Source organism: Salvia hispanica, chromosome 6 (assembly GCF_029641045.1).
Source record: "Salvia hispanica isolate PSC_SH4W2 chromosome 6, Shi_PSC_v1, whole genome shotgun sequence".
Classification (NCBI taxonomy): domain Eukaryota; kingdom Viridiplantae; phylum Streptophyta; class Magnoliopsida; order Lamiales; family Lamiaceae; genus Salvia; species Salvia hispanica.
In genome coordinates, this window is record NC_142697.1 from 14,879,285 (window position 1) to 14,894,881 (window position 15,597).

The following is a 15,597-nucleotide window of genomic DNA, read 5'->3' on the forward strand; positions in this document are numbered from 1 at the left end:
TTTTTTTTTATGTAGTCTAATTTGGAAGTAAAAAAATACTACTACTAACTTCTTTATTATTTCTCTATTAAGTAATATAAATAATAGTGAGTTAGTATATTTTTGCAAGGGTGGAAAGTGGGGTGTATAAAAAAATATACTACTACATTAAAAAAGAGAAAGAGTAATGTATTTTTCATTTAAATGCTCAAATAAAAAATATATATAAAGTCTAAAATTATAGGAATAAATAGGGTAAGACAGAGTCTAGAGTACTTGCGTGAGATATAATTAGGGCTGCTTAACCGACCGGTTCCGGTTCTATCCGGTCCGGTTTGACCGGGTACCCGGTTATAAATTTTTATTAATCCCAGAACCGGAACCGGTTCGGAACCGACCGGGTAAGAACCGGCCGATTCCGGTTACGAACCGGATCCAATTTATAGTTTTCGTTTTAATTTTTTTTAAATAATTCAACTTCTACAAATATAACAATTAATACCTAAAAATTCAAATAAACACACAAAAACACAAATCAACAAGATAATAATATTTATTATTCAATATTCTAATTCCTAGAAGTAATAGTTCAATAAACACACACACAACACCATTACGCACACACACAGCACCTAACACACACACACACAAGACACATACACACACTCACAGACCCAACACACCCGACATATGCGCACACACAGCCCCTAACACACGCACACCGTCACATAAACACACCCGTGCGACATATGCACACACAAAGTCATAAACACACGAAAATATATTCAAGTGGGCCAAAAAAACTACTTCAAAACTCAAGAAAAACAGCGTCAGCGACGGCGAGGAAGGTCAGCCGCTAGCGTCGAGTGAACGAGGAGAGTTAGAGGCGTGAGAGATTGAGAGTGATCGTGTATGGGATAGCAGCGTGAGTGGTGGGAGTGGGAAATTAGGGTAAATAATAAATAGGAGTAATTTAGTTAAACTTACCGTAAGATTAAGATCCTATAATATTATTATTTATTAGGGAAAGTTATGTAGTATATTTATATTTGATATTCATAATATTATTAGAATCTAAAATTAAAAATCTAAAATTGATTTATTATTCGGTTCCGGGTAAGAATCGGGTAGAACCGGAACCGGAACTTTTTAGAAACATTAGAACCGGTACCGGGAACCGGATACCGGAACCGGAACCGGTAAACCGGTTCCCGGTTCCTCAATTACCCGGTCGGTTCCGGTTCCGATTTCGGGTACCCGAGAACCGGAGAACCGATTAAGCAGGCCTAGATATAATCTACACATATATAAATCGCATGAATAAAATATAGGAATAAATTTAATATTTTGTTTATTATTCTTTTAGTTTAATATTTTGTTTCTTATAAATTTTAGTCAGACACCAGAATAATATTTTATAGTACTAATAAATTAGTTTAGACATTGTTAGTGGCTTTGTCTTAAATCGCATGATTTTAGGGGAGGAGAGATAAGAGAAAGATAAATTATCATTTAATAATGGCGTTGGAAGATAATGTGATAAGAGAGAATATTAAGTATACAAATGTTATTGACGATGTCGTGATTTCAATAACGTCATTATTTTTATTTATTTATTATTAAACAAATATAAATTTAAAGTTGCATCAAGTATTCGAATACGAGACTATTATTTATTTATTTATTTAAATTTAAAGATCGCGCCACGAAGGATTCTGAGACCTTTCTGCCATTTGGCCAACTCACGTACACACAACGTCATTATTTAGATCTCAAAGTAAAAGGCTTATTTTAATTTTTATCATGAATCAAGAAGAATAGTAGAGCAATAAATTAATTAATTAGGATTGTAATGTACGTATTTGTTTATTTCTTGTTGTAGAAACTTTTTATGTTAATGTTATGAAATGCAATTTGAATCATTTAGAATTTTAGATTATAAATCTGGCAGTGCAAATTAAACATGATATTCATCATTATAAGAAGCAATAAGTATTAGTACAAAGTTTCAAACATTCTTATACATTTGGTTGCACACTAATTGTTTTAATGATAATCTTAATAAAAATTTAATTTTCTAATTACAATGCCTAAAATCAGCCTACACTACAGCATTAAAAATTGAGTCAATGTTTAGGTAAAATACTCCATTAAAATTTTTAATTTATCGTGGATAGTTATAATAATTGGATAAAAATGACCTAATTCCATTTGACCGTCAATTTTTTAGGACTTGGTAAAAAAACAAAAAAATGGACCAATTTTATAAATTAGAAACACGAAGGTATTTGGTGAAATAATATTTATGAACCAAAAACTGAAAATTGAACAATTTTAAAAGTTAATACATAATAAATGTTAGGTGAAGTTAAAGTCCGCCAACAGATTAATAAAAGCGCCGAGCTAATTCACCTCATTTCCTCACAACAGACAAAATTGGTCTCGCCAAAATTATTATCTAAAATAATTGAAAAAGACACAAAAATAAAACTGGTTCACAATTTCTCCTTTACGTCTCCGGAGCAGTTTCCAAATTCCTATCTAATTTTCATCTGAATTCGTTAATAATTCGGTTTCAATTCTATTTAGTTTCAACTTTCTTTGGATTACGTTGTGATTTCATTGCTAGATCGTAATAGATTGGTGGCATTTATGTGAATTTTGGATTATATACATTAAATTATGGGGCTGGGCGATGCCGATCTTCTCGACGACGGCGACAGTGGTTGCAAGGCGTCAGATGCAATCGTGCCATGCTCGATTTGCTTGGATGTGGTGACGGATGCCGGCGTCAGATCCTGGGCGAAGCTTCAATGCGGCCATCAATTTCATCTCGGTGGGTGATGAATTTCGAAATTTGCTCTTAAGATCTGACCTTTTTTTATCTGCCTTACTCCATTACATTTTCATTTATTTTTTTGGTTGCAAATTTTGATTTTTTTTTTCCTTACTCCGTTAAAGATGTTATTTTTTTCCTTGTTTTTTTGGGTGCAAATGATTTACGTGAGATGGCTGGATTTATGACTTAATTTAGGTGAAAATATCATTTTTATTCAGATGTAAGAGTAGAAAAATGGAGTTCATTGTACGGAATTATGCGGTTAGTTTGGAGTATTCATTCATGGGTTTAGTTGACCTGTTTTAGGATATGGGAGTCAAGTTTTCATGTGAATTTCAGTTCTTCGGAGCTGCAGAGCAAACATTAGCTATAAAGATGACCTATTGAATTGTAAATCAAAGTTCACTTGCCACCGGCAGAGAATTGGGGAGGTTAGTTTTGTGTATATATCAAATGCTTGGTGTGATTTAGCATTTCAAATATATCCAAGTAATACAATTGTGGGAGACCTGAATGTACCCTGTTATTCTGAGGCTCTCCTGATGAATAATGGGGACATTCACTGAATTATAAAACTTCCTTTTGTCCACAAAAAATAGTCATCATTGGTGCTACTATTGTGAATGGAGAATGGTCTCATCCATATAGTATTTGCAATGATTAAAAATGTATTGTAAGTGATGAAAGTGAGTGCAGAATGGGTCCCACGTATATGTAGTTAATATAGATAGAAAGTGTCTATTTTTTGTGAGTAAACCATATGGTGAAAAGTGGCTATTTTTTTTGGATGGAAGGAGTATTATAATGAATGATTACGGACGTCTTGTTGATTGGGTTGATCGAGGTGGTGGGTGATTCGTTATATGTTCATCTTGTGCATTGGGTCCCATGTATATGTAGTTACTATAGATAGAAAGTGACTATTTTTGGTGAGCAAATCAAAATGGTAGAAAATGACTCTTTTTGTGGACGGGGCACCAACATCTTGTGGATTGGGTTGATTGAGGTGGTGCCTTGGTGGGTGAATCTTTATATGTTCATTTGTCTACTAATCACTGATAATCCACGAGGAAGAGTTGTGTTTAGGATGGGCTTGTATGTTTTGGTGTGACTGAAGTGTGTATAATGATGACTACACTAAATCTTTCTCTGTGGAGTGATAATGGTAACAGAGAGCTCATAGTAATGCAGTTCAATTGCCGGATCTCGAAATTGTTGGATCTGATGCAAGTTTCACACTGCTTTTACGATTATACCATTTATGAAGTTGAACACATAATCAAATAGTTTTACTTCTACCAGGGATTCAACTAGAAACTTTGTTGGTTTATGTCAAGCACCTTTCTTGCCTACTTTTGTGCTTATCTAGATAATTACTACTCATGTTTGATCTTATAGAAGTTCACCAATGCCAAACGAATCCAAACAATTATCAACATAGAATGTATCATTTTAGATTTTCTTTTGGCGATACAAGATATATCTATAATTTCTTAAAGAGCTACCATTGAGGATTCAACTTTTGTAGGAAAACCAAGTTTGTATCTTATCAATTTTAATCTTTAGTGAGTGCATTTGTGTGTATATTTATCTGGAGGTATTTTAATGCAAATAAAAATCTTAAGGGGGTATTTGGCACTTAGGGAGTTTTGGTTATTCTAGAACCATGGTTGTAACGTAAACATGTTAAATCTCTTGAGTTGTTTTTGTGCTTTCGTTTTTACTTTGTCTTTTAAGAACAGTTTTTCCGCGTGGGGTTCTTTTAATTCATTGACCATCCTCTTGGTTTTGTTGTGGCACCTATTTTTACTTTCATGCCTAGTCTCATATGAAGCATGCGATGTACACTCTAATTAATGAGTGTTTCGAGAATCAGAATGCTGTTGTTGATGTGTTTGTATGCATCGTTGTGTTATAATTTATTCATTTCATTGTGTGTGATCTGGCAGATTGCATAGGCTCTGCGTTTAACGTAAAGGGAGCAATGCAGTGCCCTAACTGCCGGAAAATTGAGAAAGGACAATGGCTCTATGCAAATGGTGGTCGTCAGTTGCCTGAGTTTAGCACAGATGATTGGGCACATGACGAGGATCTGTATGATCTAAATTATTCTGAAATGGTAATTTTCTGAATATTCATGATTGTGAGGGTATAATGATTTTGCTGTTGGGAAATACCATCTTCTTTCCTTAGTCAAGTAAAATGGTCCGCTTTTTCCTCATCGAATCTACCTAACTATTGAATTCAAGTAGCATAATCTTGAGCCTTTTCTCGTTGTACCATCCCAGATGATATACCTCTCCAACTTCATCTCTATGAGTACATTCTTGTTCTAATTAGGCTATGCCTTTTATGATGTGTTATGTCATTAACTTCTTGCATGGTTTTGAGTTATTTGAATGAGCTAATTTGTTGGAATTGTGCAACTTGTTAAAGTTGGTGGTGGTAGATTTGAGTTCTATCCTTTGCCCACTTTTACTTGTTCTCCCTAGTGATTAGTCTAAATTTCAGATTTAGAATTTATATATAAACAATCTTTGTTTACTTTGATTCTACAGACGTTTGGAGTACACTGGTGTCCTTTCAGTGGTTTAACTAGGCTTCCATCATCTTTTGAGTAAGCCTCTTCTAACCTTATAAGTTTGATGTTGACCTCGAATTTCATAGTATGTATCCCCCTGGGTGTTCAAGTACAGATGGTATCTCTTTTTCACCACTAACAATTCCATTTTCTATTGAATGTTTGTGAACCAGTGCTAGAATTCTATAACAATAGAGATTAATATATTATGTCATTTATTCCAGCTGGTATCTGCTCATACATGCATGCGTCCAGTATAACTGGATTTCGTGGTGTCTGGAATATGAATCTTTAATTCCTAAAAGCGCATGTTGGTTGTTGGCTATGACAAATTTCGCTTTGCTTAAATCAGCAGGGGCTGGAACAACCATGTCTTTTGTGCCTGCCCTAGATGTTATGAAGCCTGTAGTGCATTTTGTATCAATTTCAGCTAGGTTTGTGTTTGTAGAAACTCCTTCAGCCGGTATACCCCCCTGCCATTGTATGTGCTCATTTTAACAAGGTTTTGGAAATCTTCATTTCATAAATTGAACACACCTATTCCAATAGAATGGTTCTCCATTTCTCATGTAGAATATTTTATCTACAAAGAGCATGCTGATATGTAAGTGCCAGTATGGCGGACGTTGGAGAGTTTTCAGTCTCAGTTTTTCTGAAGATTTTACCTTTTGTATCTCTTTGGCATCAATGCTGCATTACATATTTGTTGGCTGTCAGTTCAACTATTATCTTTCCCCTTGTACCTACCCAGTTAACAAGTCTTTGTTATTTGTTTGTATTTGCAGTGAAGGAGAATTTCCATCAAGTGCGTGTAAGTTATCTTCCTCAAGTTACTGTGAAGGCTTACTAAGTTTGTAATAATAAGATGGTGGTTTGTTTTGTAGACCACGATCATGTTGGACACCATGCTCACTTTGTGGAACATGGACCCACGTCCTCTACAACTCATCCGTGTCCATATATTGCTTATTTTGGGACAACTTCAACATCCAGTGGGAATGTATCTGATGGGTCCAATTTTAGTAATCATTGGAGTGGGCTGTCTGCTCCAAGTGAAGTACGGAACTCGTATGCTTCCCCTTCAGTGGATGCCCATTATCACAACAATTGGGACCACCCTTCTCATGTTGCTGCAACCAACCGAATTGGTAGTGCAGATCAACCACCTATTCCATCCGTCAGACATGGAATGCATCCTTTCGTCGTTGGTCACAGGTTAGGAATTGATCAAACTTTTGGTATCAACTTCGGGTCATCGTGAGTGGAAATATGTTGATATTGGTATTAGCCCTATTGGCACTGATAAGAAAAATGGGAAGGAGATTGATTAATCAGCTTGATGTTTTCTGACAGCGCCGCTAGTAGAGCTATCACCTCATCAGTGCTTCCACCGTACCCTGGTACAGTTGCTCGGCCCCGTGACCGTCCTCCACTTCAAGCTCATTTCCAGCAATCCAGTAGTGCACGTGGCTCACTTGTTTCTACCGGACGTAGATCTGCCAGCCATAGGGGTTTGCATCAAGTTTCCCCAGTAGCCTCATCATCGGATGGATTTTACTTCTTTTCATCGAACCCATCTGGAATAAGTTTTCAAGATGCTGAACATCCCCCACGCAACCACTTTCAGGGTTGGGAGCGCGAGCAGCAGGCAGGCTTCCCTGTGAGCCAGGTTGATAGGGATTCAATCTGGGCACCTTTCCATCACCCTTCATCCAATTATGGTGTTAGACCGAGGCAGAGGCATGGGTCTGAGAGGATGCCATCGCAAAATCGAACATAAGTGTTAAATCATGTTGCGGTAAAACTTTGATGCCTGTGGCTCACAACTAAGAACTGAGAACCCGAATCGTATATGATTGAGCTACAGTCTTATAATGTGTAGACTTATGGGTGCAAATATTTGTGTGATGGTGGTGGGATTTGGCTTGCTCTTGTTTCTTAGCCATTGGGGTAAATAACACCATGTTCTTGAATCATTTGGGATTTTAACATACTAATTGTGGCAACGATCACAAACCTTTATGGAATTATCAAGTTATGGTTTAATCTGACTGAAATATTACACGATTGATGCCCATCTGAATGTATCTACAACATTTCCACGTTTTTGTTTAATAAACTAGACATAATTCATTTTAATCTTTCAACACAAATGCACCTGGCAACCACAAAATTAAGACCACATAACCATCCATGAACTGACAGGCATAAGAATTTTGTTAATGACGGATATCCTGCCTTAATCCTCCCCTTGTAAGAATTTTCACCTGTTTTGGAATAAGAGTATCGTCAAAGTTTTGATCATTTACAATTATTTCTGCGCCTTTTTAGTTGAAATCAATTTGTGCTTTTAATGGCAAGTAAATAACTTTTTTTTTATGTGCAAGCAACAGAAATATAATTTCCTGTTGGTGGTGATTGTGTAGATATCATGATTTGGCTGGTACCATTAGATGCTATCATAAAATAGTCATATTGCACAAGAGGAATCATAATTTCCTGTTGGTGGTGATTGTGTGGTTTACAACAGCACAAGACATTATCTACTGAGCAAAGCTCACCATATTACACCAGAGGTCATTCAAGTATACGGTCTGGCTGTTCGAAAACATCCTGCTTCAGAATACAGTTGCTTCAAAACCGAGAGGGTGGTGGCACTGGCAACCTTCAAGTCATGTTCAATATAAGCAAAGTCAAATGCAGAGATAACCCGACCAGTTAGCATGAGTGTCAAACATTAACACACCGATGTTTAGTCTATGTAATCTTGAGACTACGTGCAAGTAGAATATTGACTAATCACTTCCCAGTCCAAGTAAAGATACTCCCATGTATTGTAAAAAAAAATAGCCTTGAAAAATGTGACTAAACAAAGGGGTAACACAAATCTAAATATATCTATAGCCAAAATTACAAAGAGGGAGGAGGATGGGGTGGCATTTTTTGCATAACTTACTCGCCTGTAACAAAGGGGGCGTAATATGCACATATGCTTGGCACTCATTTTCCGACATTCTTTCTGTTCCCGTGGCTAACAGGGGATGCAGGAGGGCTTATCCTAGTTCCTAGTCTCCTTCCAGTACGCTGGATAGCTGCTTGCTTCTGACGTTGACCGTTGCTCTTCCTTCTACTACATCATCATTGAACTAATATGATAAGCCACAGCATAATATTCTTATGGAGGACTAATACTGAATTACTACTGTAGAATCTCAGTAAAACTAAAAGTACATCAATCAAGAAAACGAAAGACATTACAATCGCAACACACTAGCATTAAGATTGATATTAATATCTCTTTCATTGGTGAAAGGAAGGATGGACTATTTGGCCTAATTAAAGATGCTTTAGAAGCAGCTTTTTATTTTTTTTCTTCCATCTCTGAACGCAGGTCACCCACTCATGATTGCAGATTCTTTAGACTTCTCAATGTCAAAAGTAAAAGGGCTACATACATTGTGGATATAGGAAACTAAATGGAATAAACCGAGGAAACACAGACCAATATAAGTTGAATAGTCAAGCTAGTTCCAAATTTCTTATCTATCTCCTCTCATATTTCTTTTCTGAGAAACCACACACACAAACATATGCAGAAGTTACAAATTGACCCTCAAAATAAATGCTGACCTTGCAAACAGAAGTCCAGCTGTAAGCACCATTCCTCCAACAGCCCAAGAAATTCTCTCACTCAATGGCATATCAACAATCAATTGCATAAAATCTTGGACAACCTCAGTGTTCTGTTCTCCACGCACAATCTCAGAACGTGAAGATTTCCAGGAATTTGCAATATAATCTAGGCTACCCTTCCCACCATAGCATGGAAATTCACCAGGTTCATCGAGAGGCTTGACAGAGAAACCTGCAGCATTGCAGAGCTCAGTTCCATTAGAGACCCACTCTGAAGCTCTACCACAAACAAAGTCACCTTGGCCGCATGGTGCTAGTACCTGAAATATGATTATCCGATCAGCAAATTTACTAAAAATTTAATGTTTAAAGTGAAATTCTATTAACCCCAAACCATCATTCAAGTACTACCAACATTTATCACTTTTAGCAAAGCCCAGCTAAAACAAAAGCAATCTGCGCTCTTTCTGGACAAGTTATTTTGGATAATTTAAAAGCATAAGCACATATCATAGATAAGAATATGAGGAAATTGCAAAAATGTGAAATAGTTAGAAGTGCAAAAAACCTGTGTTTTTCCATCCATAGCAAAGTATGCTGTTGAACATGCTTCATAAATCCTATCACAAAATGATGCACAGATGTTAGGAGGTCCTCGCTGTACCCCCACCCTTGGATCGCAGATAGAACATTCCAAGAATTCCCATAAATTCAAGCACTCTTGGCTTGCTTCTCCAGACGATGCAAGTCTCCTGATGGACAGCAAAGCAGGATGCGTCTGAGTTGCATCACAGCACGTCTCTTTGCGGAAAACCCTACAAAGTGTAAGATCTCTCGGACCTTTTCTTGCTTTCGTGGGGGGTTTGCCTACATTTGAAAATGGGGGGAATCGACCACCGGGAGATATGCAAACTTCACTTGTTTTACCTGCAGCGAGAGCATCTAAAATCAATGATGCAGTTCTATATAACTGATGAGCTTTGTGAAGATTTTTCATTCTGTTTAGAAAAAAGGTTCACTGGCCTTTCAAATATTTGAAGATAAAGAACAAGAAAAAAAGATCACAGTGGAGAATAGAACCTTGAAGTGTGCTTTCCTTTTCTCACCTAACTTCTCTGTTCTAGAGTCTCTTAATCCTTGCATGTTAAACCATAAGTGACTATACCCATCACTTAACTGAGTGCACACTATCATTCTGTTGGGTTAAGTAATCCATTAAGCATTACATATATTGGTTTAAGTATTCTGTTCTAAAGTCTCTTAATCCTTGTCAAAAGTGTGATCTTCAACTATTATTCTACACTTGCAATACATATATTCATACAGTGTACCAGAAAATGAAGTACTGGACTGGATATTATGTGTAACTCCTTCAGTCCAACAATCTTGTATACCAATGTTTATCTTCACATCCAAAGCCATGCAGTACATGTTCAATATTGGTCATAACTCTTCCCACAACATAGATGACAAACAATAAATAGTGCATGGATCATGGTACAATTATAAGATAGCCTGCAACTCATCACGTTTTCACAATTTTGTATCATACTTATAGCATCATAGCAAAAAATATAATTTCTGCATATTCTGGAGAAAAATTGATCACAACATGGAAAACCGACAAATCATATCCGATATAGAAACTTAAGAAGCATTGGGATCATTGTATTTTTTTCTCAAAAAAAGAGGATCAATGATGTTTCTCCATTTAATCCTGCAGTGGGATCATATGTTAAAAACTTAGAAAATGCTGGAAACTAAAACCCCAAAGCCCAATTAGTCTATCCATTCCTCCATTTTTTTTCTTGAAAGAAGTGCATTCACTCTCTTCTAGTATACCGAATTACCGGTGCAACAACCAACAATGCTAAGCAACAAGAACAATACTTGACTAGTTCCCAATACAACAACAAAAGAACAGCTGATTAGGTATATCACAAATTCTTGCGCTTCATCATTGAATAACACAATCCTTAAGAAGTTCCCTATATCGAGACTTAGGAATCATATGAACCAATTGAATCAGAAAGAATAATTCATACTTGCACTTCACAAATCGTTTCAGAATACAAATCAGCGATTAAACACGATACGCTGCACAAAATAATTACATATGTCTGTACAAAAAAACTAACCACCTGAAAAATTTTGAACTCTAAGCAACAGAAGGAGCAATTAATGAGCGTATAATGAAGTGAAGATCGAATAAGAGTGAGATAAAACTCACCAGCGCACAGGAACCAAAAATTGATGGAGGTGAGGAACAAGAAGATGCAGAAACGGTGGAATCTCCTCATTACAATACTCGATTCTGTATTATGTATTGAATTTAAGGTATAAACTAGAATGGAATCGCGAACACAAAATCCTGCCTTCTGACCATGGCATTGACTCGTTCTTTCGGAATTGGGAAAAAATTACTGCCAATTCATTGTATTGCTCAAAAATAAAATAATAAAATATTTGACGAATTTATGTAGTACTACTACTATACGCTTCATTTGAATTGGAATTTGAATTGGATTGAAATCTATACAATATATAGAAACGGAGTTTTGGAGTATTTAAGAAAATAAAGAGAATTTTAGAGGTATTTAGGAAAATGCCTATTTAAAATAGATATTTAAATAAATTAAAAATATATACTTTAAATGTGAGCGAGTGGAGGTTAACAAAACGTGGAAATTAAAATATTTACACCAATATTTTAGCATATATAAATGGATTTTGTTTCTTTTAATACTTCATCTGTAGTAATTATAGAATGCTTCCACGTATATTGAATAATATAGTTCCTACCATCAAAATAATACTACCATTTGAACGTGTGATTAAGTGTTAAATTAAAAAAAAATACATAATATAATTTAAACGTGAGTGAGTGGATATAATTTAAACGAATTAAAAATATACTCCCCCCGTCCCATTGAAGATGACCCACTTTCCTTTTTGGTTTGTCCCAATCAAGATGATCCATTGCTTAAAATGAAAATCCATTTATCTCTACTTTATTCTCTCTCTCTTACTTTATTCTCTCCACTTAACACACAAAAAAAAAAGTTGCATAAAATCTCGTGCCGTCCAAGAAAGGGGTCATCTTCCTTGGGACGGAGGGAGTATAATTTAAACGTGAGTGAGTGGGAGATTAGCAAAACATGTGAATTAAAATATATATATATATATATATATATATATATATATATATATTAGCATATAAATGGATTTTTTTGGGATAGAAAGAACCGAAGAGGTGATATTTCCCCAGCAAACCGGCGATAACGGGGTGTGGAGGAAGGTCCAGTGTTCTCAGCCTAGAGCCACCGACGGTGAATCATTTGATTTGTGAAATGGCTGTCGCCTTGGCACTTGGCAACATGCTTATTTTTTTAGATGGGATGTATTCATATCCTAACTCTAATTATATATGCAATATACACATTTAGATTAATATCACATATTATCTAATAACATAGATTTTTAGTCTAACAATATTGCTTTTTAGTAGAATAATATAAACTTTTAGTCTAATAATAATAAAGTTCGGCTAATTAGGATTTTAGTTTAATAATATAGCTCGACTATTATTATTACAACTATCAAATCTAAGGATGTTGTGGTTTGTGTTGTGTTTTACGTGAAGATGTAAGGACCATAGTACACCTCTTTGTTACATAAAGATTAATTTTATTGATAGAGAGGGAGAAGAATAAATTAGATTACAAACTAAAGAAAAGAGAGTGAACTACAGATAATATACTTAAATAACACCCATAAATCACAATCATTATACTCCTCGTCAGTTTCATTGGCTGAACTCAGCAAGAGATCCATACCCTCGTCCGAGTTGTATCAAAAGCTAAAAGTGGAATGTTTTCTAAGTTTTCCGGGGCCGCTATCCTGCCGGGGACCAGCGACGGTGTCGTCCCATAGCTGGTCAAGCAACCCCATGGATCCAAATTCCAAACACATAGATAAGGTTGATTAGCATTTACCACCGAATGCTATGCACCAATGTGGCTGTATTTGATGCGCCTCTGTGGAACATGTCACGAGTAGTAATTACTCATATATCAAAATGTTTATCTTTGTATGACTTTTTAGGGAAATTCTGGTTACATGGCATTTATAGCTTAGTAACAATTATAACATTCTTCCGTTTTAAATCAAGATACAAGTAATTAATATCTTCATCTTTTAATTAAAAAGAAGAGAGAGATCGAAAAAGTTCAACTTGAATTGTGGAGATGACTATACAACTTTAAGATAAATAATTTGGCCCATAAGCCTAAGATGGAGGCCCAATAGTATTGAGTTTCCAAACATTGCAAAAACAAATAGTATTATAAAACATATTTTAACAAAACAAATAAAATCCTAATAATAACAATAAATTATGAAAAGCTAAATAGTAGTAATATGAAAATTATCAGCTAACTTCCAATATAAGTAAAAGTCTAGATCTGTATCATTATTCTTTTGCAAATCTTATCGCCTTCATTGCGATTGTTTTCAATCTTATCTTCACCCAAGCTAATACTAGTACCACATTGTACTCCTATAAATTATATGTATCAGTTGGAACACATAATAAATTTGAAAAACAAACATGCATCAAAGCACACAATAGGAAAGTAATGATTTACCTGAGTTGTAAACTTGGAAGCCTGAATTGGGCGACAATGGAATTGGGTAGGAGAACAAGTCTTTTTAAGCCCCTATCAAACGAGCCCATATAGATGTATATATGGCAATTTCATTGTCACATATAGAGTTTCTGTAAAAAGTAAAAAGTAAAACCATAGTAGAGTTGAAGCTGTTTGTTTCAAGCATTGAATAATTTGCAGCAAAAAAAGCACAATAATTTCAGAAATTAAGTAATTATGATCAGCACTTTTCTCCTCGCCTATGTAATTTTCTTAGATAAAGTCTACCAATTATGACTATCAAAGGTGTTTGATTGTTTAATCAGAATACAGATAAATGTTGTAGAAATTATGATCCAAAGATCTTGTATTGGATTCAGATTAGCAATAATGAAACTGTGTTTCAACATCGGGCTTATATACTTTAGCTGATCATTGTGCAATAACAAGTGAAGAGTCCAAACTTGATAGAAATGGAATAAGGGCTTCCAGACATATACAACCATCAAAATATAGATTTGGTTACACTAATTTTAAAATGAATCTTAGACTAGTGCAATAGCAAATATGTAGAGTATTTGATATAACCTCACCAGAATCCAAGGAACATTAAGTCTACCTATATATTCAAATTCAATTGACACATATTATTTGTATGCTTTAATTTAGTCCGTAGGTGTTTGGATTCAAACCTATTTTTTCATGAGTTTAATTTTGGGTGTATACAATAGGAGTAGTAGTAGACATTTTATAAGAAACCTCTAATTTCCTTGTTAATTATTGAAAACCAATTTTAGTAGTGGTCTATGAATTAAAGAAAATTTAGACCTTTAATGCCAGATTCACCATGCGACTATACTGAGTTAGGCGAAGTCATTGACATCTAATTACACATAGTTAATGTAATATGAAGTTCAACTAATAAGCTGGGATTAATGTGCAGCATCAAAATATTTCTCTATACGATTATGTACTCAAAGTATTAATTGATCAGTCGGTGACTTGGTGTGAAAATATCACGAAATAATGTGAAACACTAGAATCTTAGGTTCCATATACTAATTTAATAGTTTTATTAATTGTTATACGTTACGGAGGGGGAGTACAATTATAAGGTTGTACTACCAAAACCGGCACCGACAAAGAATCAGTTATTTCGGTTAGAATCGAACGGTTAACCGATAACCAATGGAACCATGTGGAACCAAAATTCTTTAAAAATTTTCACTAACCAATGAACTCATTTTACTAACCAATGGTAAGTTTATGCTTACATTTCTATACTACTACTACAAATAAACTAATAAAGTTTTTATACGAACAAATAGAAAAGTGGCATTATACTTTTATGAGTAGAATTAAAGAAAAACAACAATTATTTATTAACCTTTTAGCAGCAATATTTGTGACAGTGCACTAAATTAAAAGGCTATCACAACAAACTAAAATACAAAACTTATTTATTCTGTGTTCATCGTTATTGGGTGTATGTAAACTTTACTCATAGTTCGTAAAAGTCTTGGTTAATTTTTTTTTATATATAGTTATTTAATAGTTGTAATATATATTAATCTCAGCTAAATTTGTATAGTTGACTAAGAACTCTATTAAGATTTATTTAATCTCGGTTTTATATCTACTGTACTAATATTTATAGAATCTAGGATTTCATGGAAATATTATTTTAAGAAAATAGAAAAGGAAATTTAAAAATGAAAAAGAAATTAACAAGCAAGGCTGAAACTATTTGCCAACATCTCATAAAATAAAATAAAAATTAATTTATAAACTATATAAAACAATTGTATTAATCTATTTGTATTATTTGTATTATTTAAATTGAAATTTAAATTATGCCTCACTTTCAAGTTCACCTTCATTAAAAACATAATTTAAGAAAATTGCACAAACCCACAAAA

At 34.7% G+C, this 15,597-nt stretch overlaps 2 protein-coding genes across 7 annotated transcripts; one reads left to right on the forward strand and one right to left on the reverse strand.

The window, feature by feature from the left end:
* Nucleotides 1-2,432: 2,432 nt before the first annotated feature.
* Nucleotides 2,433-7,445, forward strand: LOC125207446 (E3 ubiquitin-protein ligase IPI1-like). 2 transcript variants are annotated; one of them, XM_048106792.2, is made up of 7 exons: nt 2,678-2,815; nt 3,125-3,249; nt 4,768-4,937; nt 5,377-5,435; nt 6,185-6,210; nt 6,284-6,614; nt 6,753-7,445. In XM_048106792.2, the coding sequence occupies exons 3-7, from the start codon at nt 4,803-4,805 to the stop codon at nt 7,177-7,179; spliced, it is 978 nt and encodes a 325-aa protein (XP_047962749.1). In that variant the 5' UTR covers nt 2,678-2,815; nt 3,125-3,249; nt 4,768-4,802; the 3' UTR covers nt 7,180-7,445. The 2 variants fall into 2 exon arrangements, with proteins under 2 accessions (XP_047962746.1, XP_047962749.1); XM_048106789.2 differs by lacking the exon at nt 3,125-3,249 and having other exon boundaries at nt 2,433-2,815.
* A 93-nt stretch (nt 7,446-7,538) lies between these two features.
* LOC125203317 (folate-binding protein 1-like) lies at nt 7,539-11,529 on the reverse strand. Of its 5 annotated transcripts, none has more exons than XR_016132658.1 (6): nt 11,263-11,529; nt 9,601-9,959; nt 9,030-9,352; nt 8,360-8,529; nt 7,961-8,064; nt 7,539-7,666 (listed from the first exon to the last, which is right to left on the reverse strand). XR_016132658.1 is itself a non-coding variant. In XM_048101635.2 (5 exons), the coding sequence occupies exons 1-4, from the start codon at nt 11,330-11,332 to the stop codon at nt 8,400-8,402; spliced, it is 882 nt and encodes a 293-aa protein (XP_047957592.1). In that variant the 5' UTR covers nt 11,333-11,529; the 3' UTR covers nt 7,854-8,064; nt 8,360-8,399. The 5 variants fall into 5 exon arrangements, 3 of the variants coding, with proteins under 3 accessions (XP_047957592.1, XP_047957591.1, XP_047957593.1); XR_016132657.1 differs by having other exon boundaries at nt 8,356-8,529; XM_048101635.2 differs by lacking the exon at nt 7,539-7,666 and having other exon boundaries at nt 7,854-8,064.
* Between the last annotated feature and the right edge of the window lie 4,068 nt (nt 11,530-15,597).

What these genes read in the sequence shown, in the direction of transcription:
- LOC125207446 (XM_048106789.2), top strand. Translation starts at nt 2,662, where the DNA reads ATGGGGCTGGGCGATGCCGATCTTCTCGACGACGGCGACAGTGGTTGC. An exon ending in CGGCCATCAATTTCATCTCG is followed by an intron (nt 2,816 to 4,767) that starts GTGGGTGATGAA and finishes GTGATCTGGCAG; the next exon opens with ATTGCATAGGCTCTGCGTTT. An exon ending in ATCTAAATTATTCTGAAATG is followed by an intron (nt 4,938 to 5,376) that starts GTAATTTTCTGA and finishes TTGATTCTACAG; the next exon opens with ACGTTTGGAGTACACTGGTG.
- LOC125203317 (XM_048101635.2), bottom strand. Translation starts at nt 11,332, where the DNA reads ATGAGGAGATTCCACCGTTTCTGCATCTTCTTGTTCCTCACCTCCATC. An exon ending in CTATGGATGGAAAAACACAG is followed by an intron (nt 9,353 to 9,600) that starts GTTTTTTGCACT and finishes ATCATATTTCAG; the next exon opens with GTACTAGCACCATGCGGCCA. An exon ending in GCTGGACTTCTGTTTGCAAG is followed by an intron (nt 8,530 to 9,029) that starts GTCAGCATTTAT and finishes ATGATGATGTAG; the next exon opens with TAGAAGGAAGAGCAACGGTC.